The 20508-nt window shown below is 56.3% G+C and overlaps 3 protein-coding genes and 1 long non-coding RNA gene across 6 annotated transcripts; 2 read left to right on the top strand and 2 right to left on the bottom strand.

The window, feature by feature from the left end:
* The first annotated feature begins 5909 nt into the window (after positions 1-5909).
* Positions 5910-12239, top strand: TRIM28 (tripartite motif containing 28). Its single transcript, XM_032263307.1, has 17 exons — positions 5910-6350; positions 6682-6794; positions 7027-7159; positions 8904-9039; positions 9121-9237; positions 9316-9430; positions 9557-9703; positions 9817-9931; positions 10010-10116; positions 10221-10257; positions 10344-10389; positions 10482-10734; positions 10825-11144; positions 11226-11349; positions 11438-11524; positions 11614-11751; positions 11844-12239. Exons 1-17 carry the CDS (start codon positions 6011-6013, stop codon positions 12018-12020), a joined length of 2505 nt encoding a protein of 834 aa, XP_032119198.1. The 5' UTR covers positions 5910-6010; the 3' UTR covers positions 12021-12239.
* A 748-nt stretch (positions 12240-12987) lies between these two features.
* On the bottom strand, positions 12988-16535 carry CHMP2A (charged multivesicular body protein 2A). 3 transcript variants are annotated; one of them, XM_032263310.1, is made up of 6 exons: positions 16394-16535; positions 15449-15640; positions 13699-13878; positions 13494-13624; positions 13344-13405; positions 12988-13200 (listed from the first exon to the last, which is right to left on the bottom strand). In XM_032263310.1, the coding sequence occupies exons 2-6, from the start codon at positions 15614-15616 to the stop codon at positions 13073-13075; spliced, it is 669 nt and encodes a 222-aa protein (XP_032119201.1). In that variant the 5' UTR covers positions 15617-15640; positions 16394-16535; the 3' UTR covers positions 12988-13072. The 3 variants fall into 3 exon arrangements, with proteins under 3 accessions (XP_032119201.1, XP_032119203.1, XP_032119202.1); XM_032263312.1 differs by having other exon boundaries at positions 16271-16511; XM_032263311.1 differs by having other exon boundaries at positions 16074-16396.
* A 65-nt stretch (positions 16536-16600) lies between these two features.
* LOC116540018 lies at positions 16601-18579 on the top strand. Its single transcript, XR_004264264.1, has 2 exons — positions 16601-16769; positions 18452-18579. It is a non-coding gene; the product is annotated as an uncharacterized LOC116540018 (long non-coding RNA).
* UBE2M (ubiquitin conjugating enzyme E2 M) lies at positions 17138-20373 on the bottom strand. The gene is made up of 6 exons (XM_032263313.1): positions 19704-20373; positions 18502-18596; positions 18331-18369; positions 18126-18229; positions 17755-17818; positions 17138-17672 (listed from the first exon to the last, which is right to left on the bottom strand). Exons 1-6 carry the CDS (start codon positions 19810-19812, stop codon positions 17532-17534), a joined length of 552 nt encoding a protein of 183 aa, XP_032119204.1. The 5' UTR covers positions 19813-20373; the 3' UTR covers positions 17138-17531.
* Positions 20374-20508: the final 135 nt, after the last annotated feature.

Genomic DNA, 20508 nt, shown 5'->3' with positions numbered 1-20508 from the left:
TCTGCCAACCTCAGCCTCCCAAAGTGCTGGGATTACAGGCATGAGCCACCGCATCCGGCTGTGAATTTTACTTTATTGTATTTTTTTGTTTTTTTGAGACGAAGTCTCTGTCTCCAGGCTGGAGTGCAGTGGCGTGATCTTGGCTCACTGCAATCTCCAACTTCTTGATTCAAGGGATTCTCCTGCCTCAGCCTTCCAAGTAGCTGGGATTACAGGCACACGCCACCACGCCTGGCTAATTTCTGTATTTTTAGTAGAGACAGCATTTCACCATGTTGGCCAGGATGGTCTCGATCTCCTAATCTCATGATTTGCCCACTTCGGCCTCCCAAAGTGCTGGTATTACAGGTGTGAGCCACTGTTCCTGGCCTATTTTATTTTTTTACTTCTTTTTTTTTTTTGAGATGGAGTTTTGCTCTTGTTACCCAGGCTGGAGTGCAATGGCACAATCTTGGCTCACCGCAATCTCCATCTCCTGGGTTCAAGCAATTCTCCTGCCTCAGCCTCCCGAGTAGCTGGGAGTACAGGCGTGCGCCACCATGCCCAGCTAATTTTTGTATTTTTAGTAGAGACGGGGTTTCACCATGTTGACCAGGATGTTCGAGATCTCTTGACCTCGTGATCCACCTGTCTAGGCCTCCCAAAGTGCTGGGATTATAGGCGGGAGCCACCACGCCCGGCCCTATTTTCTTACATTTTAAAAACTATAATAATGGAGACAGGGCTGGGCACAGTGGCTCACGCCCATAATCCCGGCACTTTGGGAGGTGTAGGTAGGTGGATCACCTGAGGTCAGGAGTTTGAGACCAGCCTGGAGAACATAGTGAAACCCCACCTCTACTAAAGATACAAAAAATTAGCTGGGCATGGTGGTGGGTATCATTAATCCCAGTTGCTTGGAGGCTGAGGCAGGAGGATCTCTTGAAGCCGGGAGGTGGAGGTTGCAGTGAGCTGAGATTGCACCATTGCACACCAGCCTGGACAACAAGAGGGAAACTCTGTCTAAAAAAAAAACAAAAAAGGCCAGGTGCAGTGGCCCATGCCTGTAATCCCACTGTAATCCTAGCACTTTGGGAGATCGAGGCAGGCAGATCACCTGAGGTCAGGAGTTCAAGACCAGTTTGGCTAACATGGTGAAACCCCATCTCTACTAAAAATACAAAAATTAGCCCGGTGTGGTGGTGGGCGCCTGTAATCCCAGCGACTCAGGAGGCTGAGGCAGGAGAATCAGTTGAAACCGGGACGTGGAGGTTGCAGTGAGCCGAGATTGTGCCATTGCAGTCCAGCCTGGGTGACAGGGGAGAGACTCCATCTCAAAAAAAAAAAAAAAAAGAAAAAGAAATTTGAGTGATGTAGCCACAAAGCGTCCTCAGAAAGTGGCTTTGGGGGTGACACCTGAGGGTGGGAAGAACATACACAGTTGTGGGGTTTGGGGAAGAAAGAGAGGGTGAGGGTGGCTATCTTCAGATAGGCACACAACTGGGCAGTAGGCAGTCCTCAGCTGGCCTGGGTGTAGTCTGAGTGACCACTGCACATTACTACACCTGTCTTACGCTCTGTCTGTAAAGCCAGAATATAGACAGTTCTCAATGGTCCAGGAAGGGAGAGATGCTGTAAAGGGTTGGCAAGGAGCATGGAGAACAGAAGTATATGGTGACACTGCCTGCTCTGCCAGCTCAACAGGGGGGCAGAGCCAAGGTGCAAGAGTGTTCTGCCATGTACTTATGGGCCTCTGAGTGAGAACCCTAGTCTTACTCTCCTATATGCTCACCCTGGCTTGGCCAATCCTAGGAAGCCCCACTCTGCTGTCCTGAGTCTGCCTGAGCCTGGTTTCTAGTTGATCTCCCTTCCCCAACTGCTGTCCTGACACTTCCTGAAGCCTCAATTTCTCCATCTGGACAATGGGACTCCCTAGTGGTGTGGCACCTTGTGGAAAGGGGATGCTCCAAGGCCTGCTGCTGGTTTTGGGTAACACCTGCTGCTTGTGTGACTGCCTCATACTGGGGATGAAGGTTGTGGGCCCAGGAGGAGGAAAAGGGGTACTCTTACAATACCTCTCTGTTGTGCAGAGAGAAGAGCATGGACCTTGATGGGCCACTGAAACCCCAAGGCATGTTGCCAGGGTCTATTGGAGAGCCTGTTATGAGGGGCAGCTGATGATAGGGTGGCAGGAGATCCCGCTTACCCCAGATCCTGCTAGCTCTACAGTGACCTCTCTGAGCACCTCCGACCACTTCTCACTGTTACCTCCCTATTGCCTCAGGGTCCTTGCACTTGTTTCTGCTCAACTGCCTTCCGGAAAGTGTTTGAGGGCAGCCCCTAGGAGAGCCATTTCTACATTCTGTACCATATTATTATTATTTTTTAAAGACGGGGTTTCACCATGTTGGTCAGGCTGGTCTTGAACTCCTGACCTCAGGTGATCCGCCCGCCTTGGCCTCCAGAGTGCCATATTATTATTTTTATTTTTTTATTTTTTATTTTTTTTTGAGGCAGAGTCCAGCTCTGTCACCAGCCTGCAGTTCGGTGGCATGATCTCGACTCACTGCAACCTCTGCCTCCTGGGTTCAAGCAATTCTCCTGCCTCAGCCTTCTGAGTAGCTGGGACTGTAGACTCTCGCCACCATGCCCAGCTAATTTTTATATTTTAGTAGAGATGGGGTTTCACTATGTTGGCCAGGATGGTCTCAATCTCTTGACCTCCTGATCCACCTGCCTCGGCCTCCTAAAGTGCTGGGATTATAGGCATGAACCACCATGCCCGGCTATTTTATTTTTATCTTCTGGCCCTGGTACCGTTGTCTGCTCTAGAGGCCAGTGCAGGTGTGGGTTACTCTCCAGTGATTTGGGGGACCAGTAAAGGATAGGGCTGTGGAAAGTGCTCACCAAATATTCTTTTTTTTTTTTTTTGAGACGGAGTTTCACTCTTGTTGCCCAGGCTGGAGTGCAGTGGTGCCATCTCGGCTCACTGTAACCTCTGAATCCCAGGTTCAAGCGATTCTCCTGTCTCAGCCTCCCGAGAAGTTGGGATTACAGGCACATGCAACCAGGCCCCACTAATTTTCATTTTTTTCTTTTTTTTTTTTTTGAGACGGAGTATCGCTCTTGTTACCCAGGCTGGAGTGCAATGGCACGATCTCGGCTCACCGCAACCTCCGCCTCCTGGGTTCAGGCAATTCTCCTGCCTCAGCCTCCTGAGTAGCTGGGACTACAGACACGCGCCACCATGCCCAGCTAATTTTTTGTAGTTTTAGTAGAGACGGGGTTTCACCATGTTGACCAGGATGGTCTCGATCTCTTGACCTTGTGATCCACCCGCCTCGGCCTCCCAAAGTGCTGGGATTACAGGCTTGAGCCACCACGCCCGGCCTAATTTTCATATTTTTAGTAGAGACCGGGTTTCATCACATTGGTCAGGCTGGTCTCGAACTCCTGACCTCAGGTGATCCTCCTGCCTCGGCTTCCCAAAGTGCCGGAATTACAGGCGTGAGCCACCATGCCCAGCCACCCCAATTATTCCTAAATGACGCCCACACTTTGCCCTGTGCATGCCAGCTTCAACGTTTTTTTTTTTTTTTAAGAGACAGGGTCTCGCTTTGCCGCCCCAGGCAGGAGTGCAGAGGCGCGATCATAGCTGACTGCAGTGAACCCCTGGGCTTCGATCTTCCTGCGTCAGCCTCTGCCACCAACTTTCCCCATTATCGGAGGAAGGAAGCGAGGGTCGGGGCTACGGCCTAGTCAGGGTGGTGGGCTGGAGGGGGCGGGCCGGCTTGCGAGGCGTGGCGCCAGAAGGGGCAGGCTGGGCGTGGAGGCGGTGACTATGCCGCGAGGGGGCGGGCCCGGATTTGGGGGGCAGCGCGCCAGGGCTGGAACAAAGGCAGGGGAGGGGACAAAGCCCCGCGGCCCCCAGTCCCCGTCAGGAACAAAGGCCACACCCGGCCCAGCGGAGGACGTGCCAGTGCTGCCGCCACGTGCGGGCACCTGGGAGCGGGGCCTGGGGAGGCTGTGACCCGTTATCCTCACGCCCCGCCCGGCTCGCCACCTTTACCTGTGTGCACCTCGGGAGTGACGAGTGGCGTTCACAGTGGTTCGCGCCAGTCCTCGCGGCCTCCAAACATCCTCCAGAAGCTGCCACCTACCTCCCACCCCGTCGTTGTCACCTGGCCCGGAGACTTCCGGACACCAGGGACCCTGCACTGGGGACTGACCGCCCCATCCCCTGGGACCAGCCTCAAGGTTTTCAACACGCTGATAGTCCCCAGGCGGGTTCGCCTCTACCTACAGACTCTGCCTCTCCCCTTAGACAGTAGCCCTCCCCTCCAGATCCTGCGTCCCTCAGACGGTTCTCCCATAAACCCTCCTTCCCTGCTCAGACAGGATTCTCCCCACACAGACCCTGCTTCCCTCAGACAGGATTCTCCCCACAAAGGCCTGCTTCCTTCTCTCCTTGGGACTCTCCACTGTTGAGGTTCAGTTTTCCCACCTGGAAAAGGGTGAAAGTCAGGGTAGCTGCTGACCAAAACATGCAGAGGGGACGCCTGTGGGGGGCGGGTGGGATTTCACACTCATTGCTCTGTAGCCTCTTGTGATGTACCTTTTTTTTGGGGGGGTGGGACCGGGCGTAGTGGCTTACACCTGTAATTTCAGCACTTTGGGAGGCCGAAGCGAGTGGATCACCTGAGGTCGTAAGTTCGACAGCAGCCTGGCCAACATGGTGAAACCCCGTCTCTACTAAAAATGCAAAAATTAGCCGGGCGTGGTAGTGAGCGCCTGTAATCCTAGATATTCGGAAAGCTGAGGAAGGAGAATTGCTTGAACCCGGGAGGCGGAGGTTGCAGTGAGCCAAGATCGCGCCACGGCACTCCAGCCTGGGCGACAGAGCAAAACAAAAACGTTTTTCTCGATCTGTTGTCTAGGCTGGCGTGCAGTGGCACACTCCCAGCTCACTGCGCCTCGGCCTCCTGGGCCAAATGGAGCCTCCCGACTCGCCTCCCCAAATGGTGGGATTACAGGGATGAGCCATGGCGCCCGGCCGTGATCTACATTTGATTTGCAAGTTTCTGTGTTTCTCATTATTATTATTTTATTATTATTATTATTTTTTCCTCACCTCCTCCCCACTCTCGGTGTTTCTCAAGTTTAACCATAACGTGGCTAAATTCCAAAAGTCAGCCTCTGCGCTCACAGGGGGGCTGCCCCCCTCCTAGCAGGATGGAGACTCTGCTCCCCTCTCCGCTGGGCGCAGCCCTCCCCTCGATCCTGGCCCCGCCCACTTCCCCATCGGCCCTGCCCCCTATCCCGAACTCTCAGCGACGCCGAGGCTGGAGAAGACTCTACCCGTGGCGCAGAGACGCTGGTTGAGGGGTTGATACGGACTGCCCATGCGCTTGGGCGCTCAACGGCCCGCCTCGGTGCGGTCGGGAGGTGGAGCTGAGAGGGCACTCACGCTCTATAAAGGTGCGCACGCCCCGCTGGCGGATTAAATTGCGGCAGTGACGTCACACATGCCGCTCCCCGCTACCATCCGAACCCCGCCGAAGTGGGGGTTGGCGGTGGTGGAGGGACCCGGAGTGGGCGCGTGCGTACTGGGGGCCTTTCCCTGTATCGACCGTCCTGGGCCCCGCCCCCGGGCGTGCGGCGCCCCATGCGCGTGCGCGGCGTCGTCGGCGCCAGTTATTTCTGTCCCGCCCCTCGGTCGCGGCTCTTTCTGCGAGCAGCGCGCGGGCGAGCGGTTGTGCTTGTGGCGCGTGGTGAGGATTTCGGCTGCTGCTGGGGAAGAAGCGCGGGCGGCGCCTTCGGAAGGCGAGCTAGCAGCAGCTGGCCGTGTCCCAACAGCGTCCTGCGCGCGGTGGGCAGCAGCCCAGGAGGCGCGTGGCGGCGATCGGCCTCGCGGCGGCAGCGGCGGCGGCGGCGGCCGCGGCGGCCCAGCAGTTGGCGGCGAGCGCGTCTGCGCCTGCGCGGCGGGCCCCGCGCCCCTCCTCCCCCCCCGGGCGCCCCCGGCGGCGTGTGAATGGCGGCCTCGGCGGCGGCGGCCTCGGCAGCAGCGGCCTCGGCCGCCTCTGGCAGCCCTGGCCCGGGCGAGGGCTCCGCTGGCGGCGAAAAGCGCAGCACCGCCTCTTCGGCCGCAGCCTCGGCGTCGGCCTCGGCCGCGGCGTCGTCGCCCGCGGGGGGCGGCGCCGAGGCGCTGGAGCTGCTGGAGCACTGCGGCGTGTGCAGAGAGCGCCTGCGACCCGAGAGGGAGCCCCGCCTGCTGCCTTGTTTGCACTCGGCCTGTAGTGCCTGCCTCGGCCCCGCGGCGCCCGCCTCCGCCAACAGTTCGGGGGACGGCGGGGCGGCGGGAGACGGCGCAGGTAAGTACGAAGGGGTCAGGGCTCCGACCACCCCTCCCCCACTCTCTGCCTTTCTTTCCGACTGGGTGCAGGGATGAGTATGCCACCTGGGCAAGATGATGGGGGCTCGGACAGGGCACGGGGAGTACTTTGTGGGTTCTGCATAGGAACGTGGATCTGGGTTGGCCGCTGAGACGGGACATTTGACTTAAGTTGGAGGAAAAAAAGGTTCGGGGAGGGGAGGGGCTGGCTCGCTGTGGGATAATGGTCGGGGCCCCCCAGCAGGGGGATGTGGCGGGCCATAGCCTGGGTGGGAACTTGTAACAGCCTCCGTCATCCCTGCCTCTCGAAGTGGTGGACTGTCCCGTGTGCAAGCAACAGTGCTTCTCCAAAGATATCGTGGAGAATTATTTCATGCGTGATAGTGGCAGCAAGACTGCTACCGACGCCCAGGATGCGAATCAGGTGCGTCCTACCTTAGCATCCACAAGGAGTTCTTTGCTTATGGGGAGGGGACATGTGGCCAGGAGGAGCTTGGCACCAGCTCCAGGCTCTTACTTCCCCTTTCCCAAGGCTCTGGGTGGGCTGCCTAGGCTGGGTCCAGGGACTAATCTTGATCTCGGGTTGTATTTTCTGGAATGTAAATGTGGACCTATCAGATTGTCTTGCCTTCTCTTACCTTGTTTTTGTCTGGCAGTGCTGCACTAGCTGTGAGGATAATGCCCCAGCCACCAGCTACTGTGTGGAGTGCTCGGAGCCTCTGTGTGAGACCTGTGTAGAGGCACACCAGCGGGTGAAGTACACCAAGGACCACACTGTGCGCTCTACTGGTACATGAGGCTGAGGGGGCTATTGAAATTGCTCTCCAGTGTGCCCTCAGCTGCTTTGATAATGTTGGTTGCATCTGGTAGATGGGTTCTAGAGTTCTCTAGGGGGTGCCACCTGAAGGGCCTGAGGGCAGAACTCCAGAAGCAGGAAAACTGGGGTTGTGGTGTGTAGTCTTTGAGGTGTAGGTGGGAGAGAACAGGAATGGGAGACAGGGGAGACCTTACTGTGCTGCAGGGGGAGGGTTTAAGGATGCTTATCAGGAACTCGGTCCTGGTGGTGAAGGGCCTAACATGTGCAAACAGGGAAAGGCATGTTGTGAAGGGCTTACTGGGTTAGTGGTTCCCTGGCACACATCTGGTTTAAGATACTGCTAGGGAAAGTGAGGCTTTGTGGGTCTGTGGACTATAAGTGATGATAATTTTTGGCAGTGTTTTAGGTTTGATTTGGCAGCGACTTACTAAGAGCTTGGTTTGGCATTTCCAGCTTTTCGTAGACATACACTAGCTTTGGTTTGGAAAGGAACTTGAGAGTCTTTTGAGTCTAGCCCAGTTTTTGCCCCAGATTCCTTCCATGAGTGGCGTTTTGCTAGCCATACTGTGGCTCTTCCCATCCCAGAGGATAGCATTGGTGGAAGATGGTGGCTGTGGGGCCTGAGGAGCCAGGAGGGATAGGCAGGGGCTGCAGGGTGTCCTAGATTCCAGATGTTCCAGGCAAGGGACAGGGTGCAGGAGTGGGTGTCATCGGGGAAGCCTCTTTCCCCAGTGAGCTCTGGGGATGCTACCTATTTTGGATTTGGTTGGTATGTTGGGACCAGTGTGCCTGATCAGCTTTCTAATGGGGAAACAGCTTTTGGAGGTTACTAATGTGTTGGGCTTTGAGTGGGATTATTCTGAGCACCAAGATCCTGCTCGAGAGGGATGTGCGACCACCATTCTGAGGGTCCTGGTTTGACATTTCATCTCCCACTATGAGAGGCTCTGCAAGGTTTTCTTTGGGCCCTTGGATTTTAAGAGACCCTGGTGTGGCCAGGCGTGGTGGCTCATGCCTGTAATCTCAGCACTTTGGGAGGCCGGGGTCAAGAGATGGAGACCATCCTGGCCAACATGGTGAAACCCCATCTCTACTAAAAAATGCAAAAATTTGCTGGGCATGGTGGCGTGCGCCTGTAGTCCCAGCTACTTGGGAGGCTGAGGCAGGAGAATTGCTTGAACCCAGGAGGCAGAGGTTGCATTGAGCCGAGATTGCACCACTGCACTACAGCCTGGTGCCTGGTGACAGAGCAAGACTATGTCTCCAAAAAAAAAAAAAGAGACACTCTGGTGTTCTTTTGTCAGGGAAGAGCGAGGAGGTTAATCATGAAAGGAGAAGAAAAAAAGTCCAGGGTGGTTATAGGCAGAATTCTGAGTATGTCTACTTGGGAGAAATTTTTAGTAAAGGGCGGAACAGTGTGAGGAAGGTGGGGCCAGCCCTCTTTTTCCAGAGGTTGTTACCCTTACCCTAACATTGTTGTCGCCTTCAGAAACTAGAAGAAAGGGATGTATTTCTCAGCTATGTTGGGGCAGAGAATTCTGGGAGCAAGGAGTTGGGCTTGCAGGCCTGTGTTCTTCCCTGGCCACACCCTCTACATCTTCCCAGTAGATGGCCCAGTGTCACAGAACAGGCAGGAAATGAGTCCCAAGCTCAGTCTGCTTCCTGAGTTGGGGGTGGTGAAGGGCAAGGTCCAGCCTTACAATTCTCACTCCCCAGGGCCAGCCAAGTCTCGGGATGGTGAACGTACCGTCTATTGCAACGTACACAAGCATGAACCCCTTGTGCTGTTTTGTGAGAGCTGTGATACTCTCACTTGCCGAGACTGCCAGCTCAATGCCCACAAGGACCACCAGTGAGTCCCAAGGCATAGAGGGTAGGTGGGTGCCACCCATTCTCTAGTTCAGTGTTCAGGAACACATCTGTCTGCTCTCAGGTACCAGTTCTTAGAGGATGCAGTGAGGAACCAGCGTAAGCTCCTGGCCTCACTGGTGAAGCGCCTTGGGGACAAACATGCAACATTGCAGAAGAGCACCAAGGAGGTTCGCAGCTCGTAAGTGTGGGTTCTGGGGCTGTGGGAATGGCCCAGGGCAGCAAGACTTTTCCTAGCCTGACCTGCTCTGTTCCCTAGGATCCGCCAGGTGTCTGATGTACAGAAGCGTGTGCAAGTGGATGTCAAGATGGCTATCCTTCAGATCATGAAGGAGCTGAATAAGCGGGGCCGTGTGCTGGTCAATGATGCCCAGGTAAGCCTTGTGTCAGTGAGAGGGTCCCTGAGCCCTTTCTGCTGATGCATAATGCTGTCCAGGATGAGGAGCCCTCCTAGTGCTGTCTGCCTTCTCTGCTTACCTCATACACCTTTCCATCTGCAGAAAGTGACTGAGGGGCAGCAGGAGCGCCTGGAACGGCAGCACTGGACCATGACCAAGATCCAGAAGCACCAGGAGCACATCTTGCGCTTTGCTTCTTGGGCTCTGGAGAGTGACAACAACACAGCCCTTCTGCTTTCTAAGAAGTTGGTATGTACTGGTGGGCTCCTGACCGGTGGGTTCGCGGCAGGAGGCTCCCAACACCTCACATCCCTGTTTGTTGTTGGTGTGCTCATTATTCCCTGCCTTTTATTCCCAACCAGATCTACTTTCAACTGCACCGGGCCCTCAAGATGATTGTGGATCCTGTGGAGCCACATGGCGAGATGAAGTTTCAGTGGGACCTCAATGCCTGGACCAAGAGTGCAGAGGCCTTTGGTGGGTCCCAGCTCTACCTTGCTCTACCTTGTTAATACCCCACGTGGTGCACCTACTTATATTTCTCTCTTTGTGCAGGCAAGATTGTGGCAGAGCGTCCTGGCACTAACTCGACAGGCCCTGCACCCATGGCCCCTCCAAGAGCCCCAGGGCCACTGAGCAAGCAGGGCTCTGGCAGCAGCCAGGTGAACAGGAGAGAGGACCCAGGGAGGGCTGGGCAGGGAATGGGGTTCAGTAGGGTAGTGGGGTTCCTGTTCCACTGAGGCAGAGGGCTCTGCTTTGTTCACAGCCTATGGAGGTGCAGGAAGGCTATGGTTTTGGGTCAGGTGAGTGGGTTTGCCTGGTGGTTGGGGAAGGGCCTCAGTGCTGTTTCTACCCCAACCTGCCAGTCTTTCTCCATTTTTCTAAGCAGATGATCCCTACTCAAGTGCAGAGCCCCATGTATCAGGTGTGAAACGGTGAGCATGGCAGTTCCCCTGGGGTGGAGAATGGATGGGTGGAGGTAGATGGAGGGTGAGGGTGTGCTTATGTCAGGTTTCTGCACCTATAGGTCCCGCTCAGGTGAGGGCGAGGTGAGCGGCCTTATGCGCAAGGTCCCACGAGTGAGTCTTGAACGCTTGGACCTGGACCTCACTGCTGACAGCCAGCCACCCGTCTTCAAGGTCTTCCCAGGCAGTACCACTGAGGACTACAACCTTATTGTTATTGAACGTGGCGCTGCTGCTGCAGCTGCTGGCCAGCCAGGGACTGTGCCTGCAGGAACCCCTGGTGCCCCACCCCTGGCTGGCATGGCCATTGTGAAGGTATGCCTGTCTCAAAGAACTATACCTGTGGAATGAAGCCTGTAGTCCAGGTTTGGACGCTATTGAACACCCCTCATCACCACTTTGCAGGAGGAGGAGACAGAGGCTGCCATTGGAGCCCCTCCTGCTGCCACTGAGGGCCCTGAGACCAAACCTGTGCTTATGGCTCTTGCGGAGGGTCCTGGTACAGAGGGTCCTCGCCTGGCCTCACCCAGTGGCAGCACCAGCTCAGGGCTGGAGGTGGTGGCTCCTGAAGGTACCTCAGCTCCAGGTGGTGGTCCGGGAACCCTGGATGACAGTGCCACCATTTGCCGTGTCTGCCAGAAGCCAGGTGATCTGGTCATGTGCAACCAGTGTGAGTTTTGTTTCCACCTGGACTGCCACCTGCCTGCCCTGCAGGATGTTCCAGGGTAAGTGTGAGGCTGGCTGGGCTCTAGTCTGGTGTGGGCTCTCTGGACAGGATCATGCGCATACCCTTATCTTAACTCTAGGGAGGAGTGGAGTTGCTCACTCTGCCATGTGCTCCCTGATCTGAAGGAGGAGGATGGCAGCCTCAGCCTGGATGGTGCAGACAGCACTGGCGTGGTGGCCAAGCTCTCGCCAGTCAACCAGCGGGTGAGGGCTGGGGTTATGTAGGTGGGGTTGCCCAGAAAGGCTTTATAGGTGCTGCCCAGAGCTGTGACATCCCTTATACTATCTGTAGAAATGTGAGCGTGTACTGCTGGCCCTGTTCTGTCATGAACCCTGCCGCCCCCTGCATCAGCTGGCTACTGACTCCACCTTCTCCCTGGTGAGTCCTAGAAATGGAGAGGGGAAGGGGGTGGTGCCTGGCAGGTCTCATCCTCAACTTGTGCATGTATGTGTGGTCTCTGCCTGCAGGACCAGCCTGGTGGCACCCTGGATCTGACCCTGATCCGTGCCCGTCTCCAGGAGAAGTTGTCACCTCCCTACAGCTCCCCACAGGAGTTTGCCCAGGATGTGGGCCGAATGTTCAAGCAATTCAACAAGTTAACTGAGGTGAGCCAGTGGAATGGAGGGGCTGTGGGCAGGGGGCGTTGTGAAGGAGAGAACTAGGACGCATTCATCCAGTATATTCCTGCTTGGCCTAGGACAAGGCAGACGTGCAGTCCATCATCGGCCTGCAGCGCTTCTTCGAGACGCGCATGAACGAGGCCTTCGGCGACACCAAGTTCTCTGCTGTGCTGGTGGAGCCCCCTCCGATGAGCCTGCCTGGTGCTGGCCTGAGTGCCCAGGAGCTGTCTGGTGGCCCTGGTGATGGTCCCTGAGGCTGCAGCCCCCATTGCCAGCCCAGCTTGGCTCTCTTCTCTGTCCTGTCACCCCATCCCCGCTCCCCTGGTGGCCTGACTCCCACTCCTTGGTGGCCCCATCCCCCAGTTCCTCACGATATGGTTTTTACTTCTGTGGATTTAATAAAAACTTCACCAGTTCCTCAGGCCTTGGCTGGTTGGGGGGCTGTGGTCCTGGGGCTTGGTTTATTGACTGTATCTACTAATCAGCTTTATCAAGCACTGGTGGCCCTGGTGGGGGTGGTCTTGTCCCCAGCCTACCTGAACCCCCATCTGTATGGATGCCTAGGGTGTGGGGAAGAGTGTGCCTCCTGGCCCTTTCTGGCTGTGGGGAGGGTCACACACAGCAAAGGTTGTACACACTAGAGGTTTGTGGGGTACTCTGGGATAACGGCTAGGTGTGGGCCAACCTGCAGCCCTGTGTAGTCTTAGCCCCCCGTGTGGCACAGCTGCTCTACTGAGTGGTTGCTAAGCTTTGGTGCTATAGCTGTTTGTCATCCTTGGATGGTACCATAGTGAACTGACACCTTCCAGATGTGGTTTTGTTCCTGTTCCTCTTTGCTAAGGCCACTTAACGTCATTCATCCCTGATTTAGCTATAGTTGAGCCCTGTGAATCCCAAGGCTGCCCCCTTGCCTCTATTGGTTGGTTTGGACTGTCCTCACATCACTGAACCAAAATAGTTTTGGGCACTACAGCCTGGAAGATGGGACGCCTGGACTCTAGAGATACTCTCAGGCTGTTTGGGGTGTCCACTATCTTGGGAGAAGTGACAGCAGGACCCACAGCTCACCTTAAGCTCTGAACCCCTGAAAATCTCAGGTGGACTTTGCTTGTCCACCCCTGCCCCAAACCCCAACCCCTTAGCCTTGTGCCAAATGCCTCTTGCTTTAGTGATACCTGTCCTCCCAGGGACTCCAGCCAAAAGTCACATGGGCTTAGAGACTAGTGTCCTATATCCTTTATTACAGAGGAGTTATGGTAAAAGATCCTGGGCATCCACTGGTCATCCAGGGAGTGGCAGGGGGAATTCAGTCTCTCCTCAGGTTCTTAAGCCGCTCCTCCAGGTCTGCATCAGCATCAGCTAGGGCTGAGGCTGTGGCCTCTGCTTTTTTCCCACCAGCAGCCACACTGAGGGAGCCCCCAGTTGAGGGAAGGTCTGCAGAGAAAGCCGGGGTTAGAGCAGGGGGATTCAGGCTGAGTGGGAAATGCAGTGGAGGGGAGTAATGCAGGGAGAGGGAGGGCTTGGGGCTGTGGCTGGGCACTGGGTGGGAAATGGGGCCCAGGATTTGGAGCACTCACTTGACAGCTCATCTGTCAGGCTAAGTCCCAGCTCATCCAGGACCTGGGACACAACAGCATCACTAGGGAAGAGATAGAACTCAATGAGGGCTAAGCATTATTCCATGAGGGCCAGACAAACATCTTTGCCCTCCCAGTTTTTCTCCATACCTCTCCTCTTCATCTTCCTCATCACCCATGGCATCATCAATGGCATCATTCATCATCTCCTCCTTCATATCCATGATCTCTGCCTGCCGCTCAAACTCCATCATGATCTTCTGGATCTGGGGCAATTTCAGCTGGAAGTGGGAGGAGTGTGAGTGTGGTCTGTATGGGTCAGAGGGAGTGGGAAGGGGGACTGGGAAAAGCGCACCTGTCTGTTCATGGTGCCCATGGCCTTGGTGACACCCTTCATGGCTTGTGCCATTGAGTTGTTGGACTTGAGTGTCTGGATCTTGAGGGACACAGCCTGAATGTTGGCCCGCATCAATACAAACTTGCGCACATAGCGCCGGGTGCGCACCAAGTCTTTTGCCATGATGCGAACAGCATCCTGCAGAGCAGACAAGATTATCAAGGACACAGGAATGGGATTATATTATATTTCTTGACACTCCATTAGTTGGAGTTGCAACTAATGCAAATGGTTGCTCCCCCCCATTTGCAATTCCACCATTCTCATTGAAGTCTCCAGACTGTGGCTAACCCAATGGTTACTGGTCCCTCCTGACCTAACTCTGCCTCTTGGGTCACCAACTTCCTGGGCTCCTTTGTAAGGTCCTCCTCACTTATCTTGATCTGTAAATGGTAAAAGAAAGGCCCCAGGCTCACTCCTTAGGGGTCCTTTTGCTTCCATGTTTTCAGTCATTCTTTGGACTTATAACAGCCATTCCTCAATTTTTATTCCCAGCCTAGACAAAGAATCTGCTGCTTCCTCCACCTAATACAAACCCATACCTCAAACTATCCAGAACCACATACAAACCAATCTGAGGCTCAGCTTTTGATTTTCTCTCCAAACATTGCTTGCCCATCCCAGTAAATGGTATTTTCTCTGCCTGTTCAGGCCAAACTCCTCACCCATCAAAGACTCTGTTCCTTCATGCTCTCCCTACTGGTTCTGGCTCTTACCAGCCTCTTGGCCATAGCTTATCCTTTTTTTTTCTGAGATGGAGTCTTGCTCTGTCACCTAGGCTGGAGTGCAGTGGCACAATGTTGGCTCACTGTGACCTCTGCCTCCCAGGATCAAGCAATTCTGCCTCAGCCTCTCGAGTAGCTGGGATTATAGGCATGCACTACCATGCCTGGCTAATTTTTGGTAGAGCAGGGTATCACCATGTTGGCAAGGCTAGTCTCGAACTCCTGACCTCAGATGATCCACCTACTTCAGCCTCCCAAAATGCTGGGATTACATGTGTGAGCCACCGCGTCCAGCTAGATTATCGTTATAGTTACCTTTTTTTTTTAAATTGAGACAGAGTCTTGCTCTGTCACCCAGGCTAGAGTGCAATGGTGCAATATTGGCTCACTGTAACCTCCGCCTCCCAGGTTCAAGCAATTATCCTGCCTCAGCCTTTCAAGGAGCTGAGATTACAGGCATGAGCCACCACGCCCGTCTAATTTTTGTATTTTCAGTAGAGACGCGTTTCACCATGTTGGCCAGGTCATTCTCAAACTTCTGATGTCAGGTGATCAGCCCACTTCAGCCTCCCAAAGTGCTGGGATTACAGGTGTGAGCCACCTCACCCACAACCTTAATCCCTAACCTTTCAACTCAGCTCCCACTGTGGCCCACAATTCTGAATTGTCTGGCCCATGCCCAACTCTGAAGCTCACCTGTCAACTCCCATTTTGCCGAGGCTCTCTTTCTACATTTGCTGTCTGTCTGCTTGACACATTCCTTTCCCAGATCTGTAGGCTCACTCTCATCACTCAAGCCTTAGTTCTTATACCAATTCCTTGTAGGCAGCCTTCCAGACCTCCAAACTAGGGTAGCCCTGCTGACCTTGCACTGCACTCGTTTTGCTGAAAGCACCTGTGTTTGGGTGTCTGGTCTGTTTTGTTCACTGCTGTTACAGACGTGCCTGACTGACAGCAACTTGCCCCTGACCACCCACACTCACCATCTGGCCCTGCTTGGCCATCTTCTTAATGTCTGCAATGATTTTCTTCTCCTGAGTCTCTAGCTTCTGTCGCTCGCGGTCCAGCTCCCGCATGGCACGGTTCAGGGCCCTCTGGTTCTGCCGCAGTAACTCCTCTGGTGTCTTCCGGCGCCCGAACAACAGGTCCATGGTGGCAGGAGCCCACTGGCAGGCCTGAGACAGATGTGAGGCCCAGCTGTAGGGCAAGGGGCCCGGAAGGAGGGCAAATAGCAGAAGAGGGTCACGGGAACTTTGCCAAATGGGAAGGGGCTAATGGAGACTGGAGGCATGAATAAGGGGCCAAAAGGGAGCAGTTGAGAACACTGGGACTGTCCCGGGGCACATAAAGGGTGACAGGTAGAGCTGAAAATTACCCATCATGTACTGACCCAAGACCCTCCTCCATCGCCATGCTCCCACAGAAGTTAAGGCTTGCAAGTTCAGCTTCCCTCTCTAGCCCCATGGGTGAGGCCCTGGAGTCCTTGATAGACTGAGAGCGGAGGGCGACGCCAGTTGGCGCACTAGTGTTTTTGGGACCCTGGGCACCAAGGACAGGGCAATTGCGGGGGTCCTGATAGAGGACAGGCTAGGCGGAGACCCTAAGTACCAAGAACAGGTGAATGTGGGTCTGTGAAGCTTTGGACAAGGCATAAGGACGTGAATGACCCTGAATGTTGAGGGAGACGGTTGGGGGCGCTGGGGCATCCAGCGCACCGAGGGTGGGATGATGGAGGATAGGTTGCAGTATACACCGAGGACGGAGAGTGAGTGGGCCCGGCACCGAGGCAAGGCGGTGTTAGAGACCTCGAGGATGAAGACAGGCTCCCAGGGAGAAGAGAGGCACCAGACACCCGGGCGAGTAGAAGGCCTCGTACGCTGCCGCCCGCACGCCCGCCTGGGATTCACGGTCCAGCAGGGGCCACTCACCGGAGTTGGGACCGGGACCCGCTTCCGCTTCCGGGTCACGCTTCTTTTTCTCGGATACCCCGCTTACCCCTTAACTAAGGCCCCTCGGTTCTGTCGCCTCCGCCGCCGTTTCCGGATTAAACGACGTGACGTAACACGCCTCGCCCGCACCCGGAAGGCTGGGAGGCTTCCAGAGCGCGCGTGCGCACTCGCCCTGGATGGGGCCGGTGTCCTAGCGCATGCGCAACAGCTTCCGTTTCCTCCGCGCGTCGGAAGGTGTTTCAAGTTCGACTCCCGCCCGAGTGACCCAAGCCTGTACCAGGGTGGGCACTCAAGCGAAGGTGGTGCACCTTTGGGCGATTTCCACCCAGTCTCCACCTGAGGACCCAGCTTATCCGTAAGACCCTGACTTCTGCCTGAGGTTTTAGATAGAAGGAGGCTTTTCCTCCTCGGTGGGCCCACCCATACAAGAAAGGGGCAAAGCTACAGATGGCTTGTCCCTTCCACTGTGCTGGCCTCTTGGCTAGGAAGCCAGAGATCACTGGATCCTGACTACGCTTCTCATCCTAGAGTGGGCTTCATCCCAACCAACCCGAGGCTCAGGCCTGGTATCCCCACTAACTCCAGAGCTACGCCAGGCACTGGGCAGTCGGTTGTAGGGTGCTCCAATGCCACCTGTTACCACACGTTCCACCACCCCAGCTTTGCAGGCCCCAGTGGACCCAACTGCCCTTCCCACCCCACAGAAGTAAGAAGCAGAGGCCATGCAGTAATATTCCCCTTTAATAGCCTGGTGGGACCTCCAGAGGTGGAAGGGTGGGTTGCCTGGGCCCAGCTACCCAGGCCCCTTGCCCACCCACTCCACAGCCCAGAGTGGGGGCTGAATAAGCACCCAGCAGGGGGGCTAGACAAGCCAATTCATTTCCCATCGCTGAGTGGGTCGGGGGAGGCAGCGCCGACCTTAATCACATGGTGGTAAAAAAAAAAAAAAAAACAAAAAAAAAACCAAACTAGGGGCAGGTAGCAGGAAGGGGAGGCAAGGCCAAGGCAGGGAATTCCCCCACCGGCTACCCCCCAACCCCCTGCCGATGGCCCCCAATAAATATTTGCAGGGGACGCCAGGGCTTGTGGCCATGGCGGGGGTGGGTATGCGCCAACCCTATTTCAGGCAGCGCTCGAAGTAGGTGGAGCCGATGTAGCCACCCCGCATGGAACGCTGCACGTTCTGCTCAAACAGCCGCCGGTTGTTCTGCAGGACCTCTGCGGCCTCCTTGTTCAGCGGGTCCTCGGGGTTGGGCTCCTGTGGCCAGTACAGGTGGGGTCAATAGGCCAGAGAGACAGAAGACCAATCTCCCCAGACCCAACCACCTATTCCTACTCACCAAGAAGAGATACTGCAGGCCATAAATTATGGAGTTTATCGTAAGGACTGGCTTCCAGTCCTCTCTGTGGACAGAGAGCATCAGGGTCAGGGCTTGGTGAGTGGGAGGCTGCCATAGGCCCCTCTGGTATTGGGCAGGTCAGATCCAGGGCATAGGAGAGTGAGGATGTGAGAGATTGGGAGGGAGGGTGTGGAGCAGGCCAGGCCAGGGAGAAAACCAAGGTCAGGTCATGAGGAAGATGACTGGGAAATGAAGAAACCCCAGACAACAAAGGGGTGGGAAGGCACAGAGACTGATGTAGTGCCCAGAAGACCATGAGGGGGCTCTGACAGGCAGGGCTGTGGAAGGCAGTAGAGGGCCAGTGCCCTCACCTGAGGATGTTGAGGCAGACGTTGCCTTCGAGGTCAATGTTTGGATGATAGACCATTGTCTCACACTTCACCTTGGGGGGATCATGCGGGTAACCCTGGCCCACCTGGCTCCAGGAAAAGAAAAGGGAGATGGATTGGTGCCTGGAAGGGCCTCAGCTGCTGCCTCCTCAGTCCAGGGAGCCATCCCTGCCCACCTGGGACTCACCTTAAAACTGAACACAAACTTCCCACTCTTGTAGAAGCCCTGGGAAGGAAAGGGGGAGAAGAAGATTTTAGGGTTCCATCCTGTGGGGCCTGACAGACAGAACATGTCTCCCTCTTCTCAGTGGGGACACTCTTGATCTGCTCCTGGGAATCCAGCCATATGCACCCTCACCTCATCAGGACAGATGACCAGCTTGAAGTTGAGGAGGTCATCTGGATCTGAGAAGCTGATATCACACGTCTTGGGCAGGTTCAGCTCGTTTATGTCTGGGTTTGGGCAGCAGAGAGTGGGGGAAAGAAAGAGGGAGGGGGGAAAGAAAGAGGGGGGAAAAAGAGAGAGAGAGAGAGACAGCAGGACACTTAGGGCAGGTGTTGTTAGCAGAGCCCCCATGGCCTCCTCCTGGACCCCCAAGCCTCTGTCCTGGGCTGTGCTCCACACCTCCAGCCCTCTCCCTTCTCCCGTTTGGCTCTTGTGGATACACAGCATACCCCAAACGTGCATGTTCAGTTGTGTCTGCGTGTCCCAACTCCTGGCCCAGGGTAAACACCCAATTTTCTGCATCCATAGCTCCCAAATGTTCCCACTCCAAACATCCTCTGACCACCCTAAATCCCAGGCTCCCCATCCAAGATGTTCCTACCTGTCCACCCAAAGTCAAGGATCCTGCCTACTCTCACCAACCCTCAGTCCTCACTGTCCTTCCTCCTCTCTCTCAGACCCAGCTTCCCATCTGACCCCCACACTCTCAAGTCCCCAAACCCTGATCAGCCTGGCCCACTCCCTCTGACTCCGAGGTTCACAGCACAATAGGCTAAATTTCTCCTCACCCCTGTCTCCAATCCCTGGTAGTCACTAACCTCTCTGCCACCTGTCACCCCATACCCAAAACTGCTGTAATTATGAGGCCCATGAGTCTCGGGTCCTCCAACCTAACCCTAACCCTAACTCTTGAGATTCCCAGAGACCCCAACATAATACACGAAATCCTCTCCCACTCATATCCCCAACCCCTGGCCTCTACTATCCCTCTCTTCTTCTCCTGTCACCCCAAACCCAAGTTCCCGTCTAGCCCCCAGACTCTCGAGTCCCCAGCTCCTCCACTCCACTGCCTGACTCTGAGATTCCGATTCCCTCATACCAGACACCAGGCCTTCCTAATATCCTAAAGCACTACATACCGGGCCCCCATCTCTGACCCCCTCCCCGTGACTGCATGACCCCAACCCTCAAGACCTGACCTCCGACCCGCTACACTAGGGGCCCTCCACCTCTGACCCTCGGCGACCGCATGATCCCCTCCTGACTCCCACATCACGCAGCCTCAGGCCCTGACCTCCGACCTCCAGCTCCAACCCCATCCCCTGACCCCCTACCCTTCTGGATCCGCAGCTGCGCCGCCGACGCCTTCTTGCTGCTGCCCTTGGTGCCGCCTGCCGACTCCTCCTCCTTCTTCTGCTGCTTCAGCGAGAACAGCTTGATCATCCTGCCGCCGCCGCCGCCGCTGCCGCCGCCGCGGGGCCCGGGACCCCGGCCACCCGGCCCCCCGCCGCCGCCCGCGTCGCCTCTGCTCCTCGGACCCGCCGCTGCGGCCTCCGCGGCTCTCGCCACCCGCCCGGCCTGCCGCGCCGCTCTGCTCTGCTCCGCGCCCACCGCGCGGCCCGCCTCGGCTCCCGTAGTCCGGCTCCGGCCTGGCCTGGAGTCTCGGGCTCGAACGGCAGCGCTCGGCCAAACTCGGCTGTTCTCGGGCCCGCCCGGCCCCGCCCCTATCGCCCCCGGCTGCTCCTTCCTTGCCCTCGCCCGCTCTGGTCTCAGGCCTCGCTGCAGTTGCGGACTCGGGTTTCCCCGGGCCGCGCCGTTTGGCCGCTCAGCTGATCCGTCCGTGAGGGCGCTGCGGCTCGGGGTGGGAGGAGGACGCGGCAGCCGCGGTGACGGGGGCTGAGTACTGGAGGATCGGCTTCCGCGGCAGCAGCGGCTTTAGCGCGGAGGTCGGCAACGGCCTCGGGCGCCCCGCCGCTTCGGATATTTCCGCCGCCTGTCCGCTTTGGCTCTTCCCGCGCGGCCTGCGTTGTGCGCCTGCGCAGCCGCCGCAAACTCGCGTTGCTCAGCGATGGAGTTTGGGGTTCGGCCTCCTTCGGCTGGACTCGGGTATTTCCGTTCTTGGAGATGACGCTTCGGCTG

Source organism: Sapajus apella, unplaced genomic scaffold (assembly GCF_009761245.1).
Source record: "Sapajus apella isolate SASKATOON/1434 unplaced genomic scaffold, GSC_monkey_1.0 scaffold135, whole genome shotgun sequence".
Classification (NCBI taxonomy): domain Eukaryota; kingdom Metazoa; phylum Chordata; class Mammalia; order Primates; family Cebidae; genus Sapajus; species Sapajus apella.
The sequence above is the reverse complement of the archived record's forward strand: the minus strand, read 5'-3'. Positions and strand labels throughout refer to the sequence as shown.

Excerpts from the sequence above, each read along its gene's own strand:
- CHMP2A (XM_032263310.1), bottom strand. The coding sequence starts at position 15,616 with ATGGACCTGTTGTTCGGGCGCCGGAAGACACCAGAGGAGTTACTGCGG. Across the intron at positions 13,879-15,448 it reads TGGCCAAGCAGGGCCAGATG|GATGCTGTTCGCATCATGGC; the intron begins GTGAGTGTGGGT and ends TCTGCTCTGCAG. Across the intron at positions 13,406-13,493 it reads GAGGAAGATGAAGAGGAGAG|TGATGCTGTTGTGTCCCAGG; the intron begins GTATGGAGAAAA and ends TCTCTTCCCTAG.
- TRIM28 (XM_032263307.1), top strand. The coding sequence starts at position 6,011 with ATGGCGGCCTCGGCGGCGGCGGCCTCGGCAGCAGCGGCCTCGGCCGCC. Across the intron at positions 6,351-6,681 it reads GGCGGCGGGAGACGGCGCAG|TGGTGGACTGTCCCGTGTGC; the intron begins GTAAGTACGAAG and ends TGCCTCTCGAAG. Across the intron at positions 11,525-11,613 it reads CTGACTCCACCTTCTCCCTG|GACCAGCCTGGTGGCACCCT; the intron begins GTGAGTCCTAGA and ends CTCTGCCTGCAG.
- UBE2M (XM_032263313.1), bottom strand. The coding sequence starts at position 19,812 with ATGATCAAGCTGTTCTCGCTGAAGCAGCAGAAGAAGGAGGAGGAGTCG. Across the intron at positions 18,597-19,703 it reads GCAGCTGCGGATCCAGAAGG|ACATAAACGAGCTGAACCTG; the intron begins GTAGGGGGTCAG and ends GCCCAAACCCAG. Across the intron at positions 18,370-18,501 it reads TGGTCATCTGTCCTGATGAG|GGCTTCTACAAGAGTGGGAA; the intron begins GTGAGGGTGCAT and ends TTTCCTTCCCAG.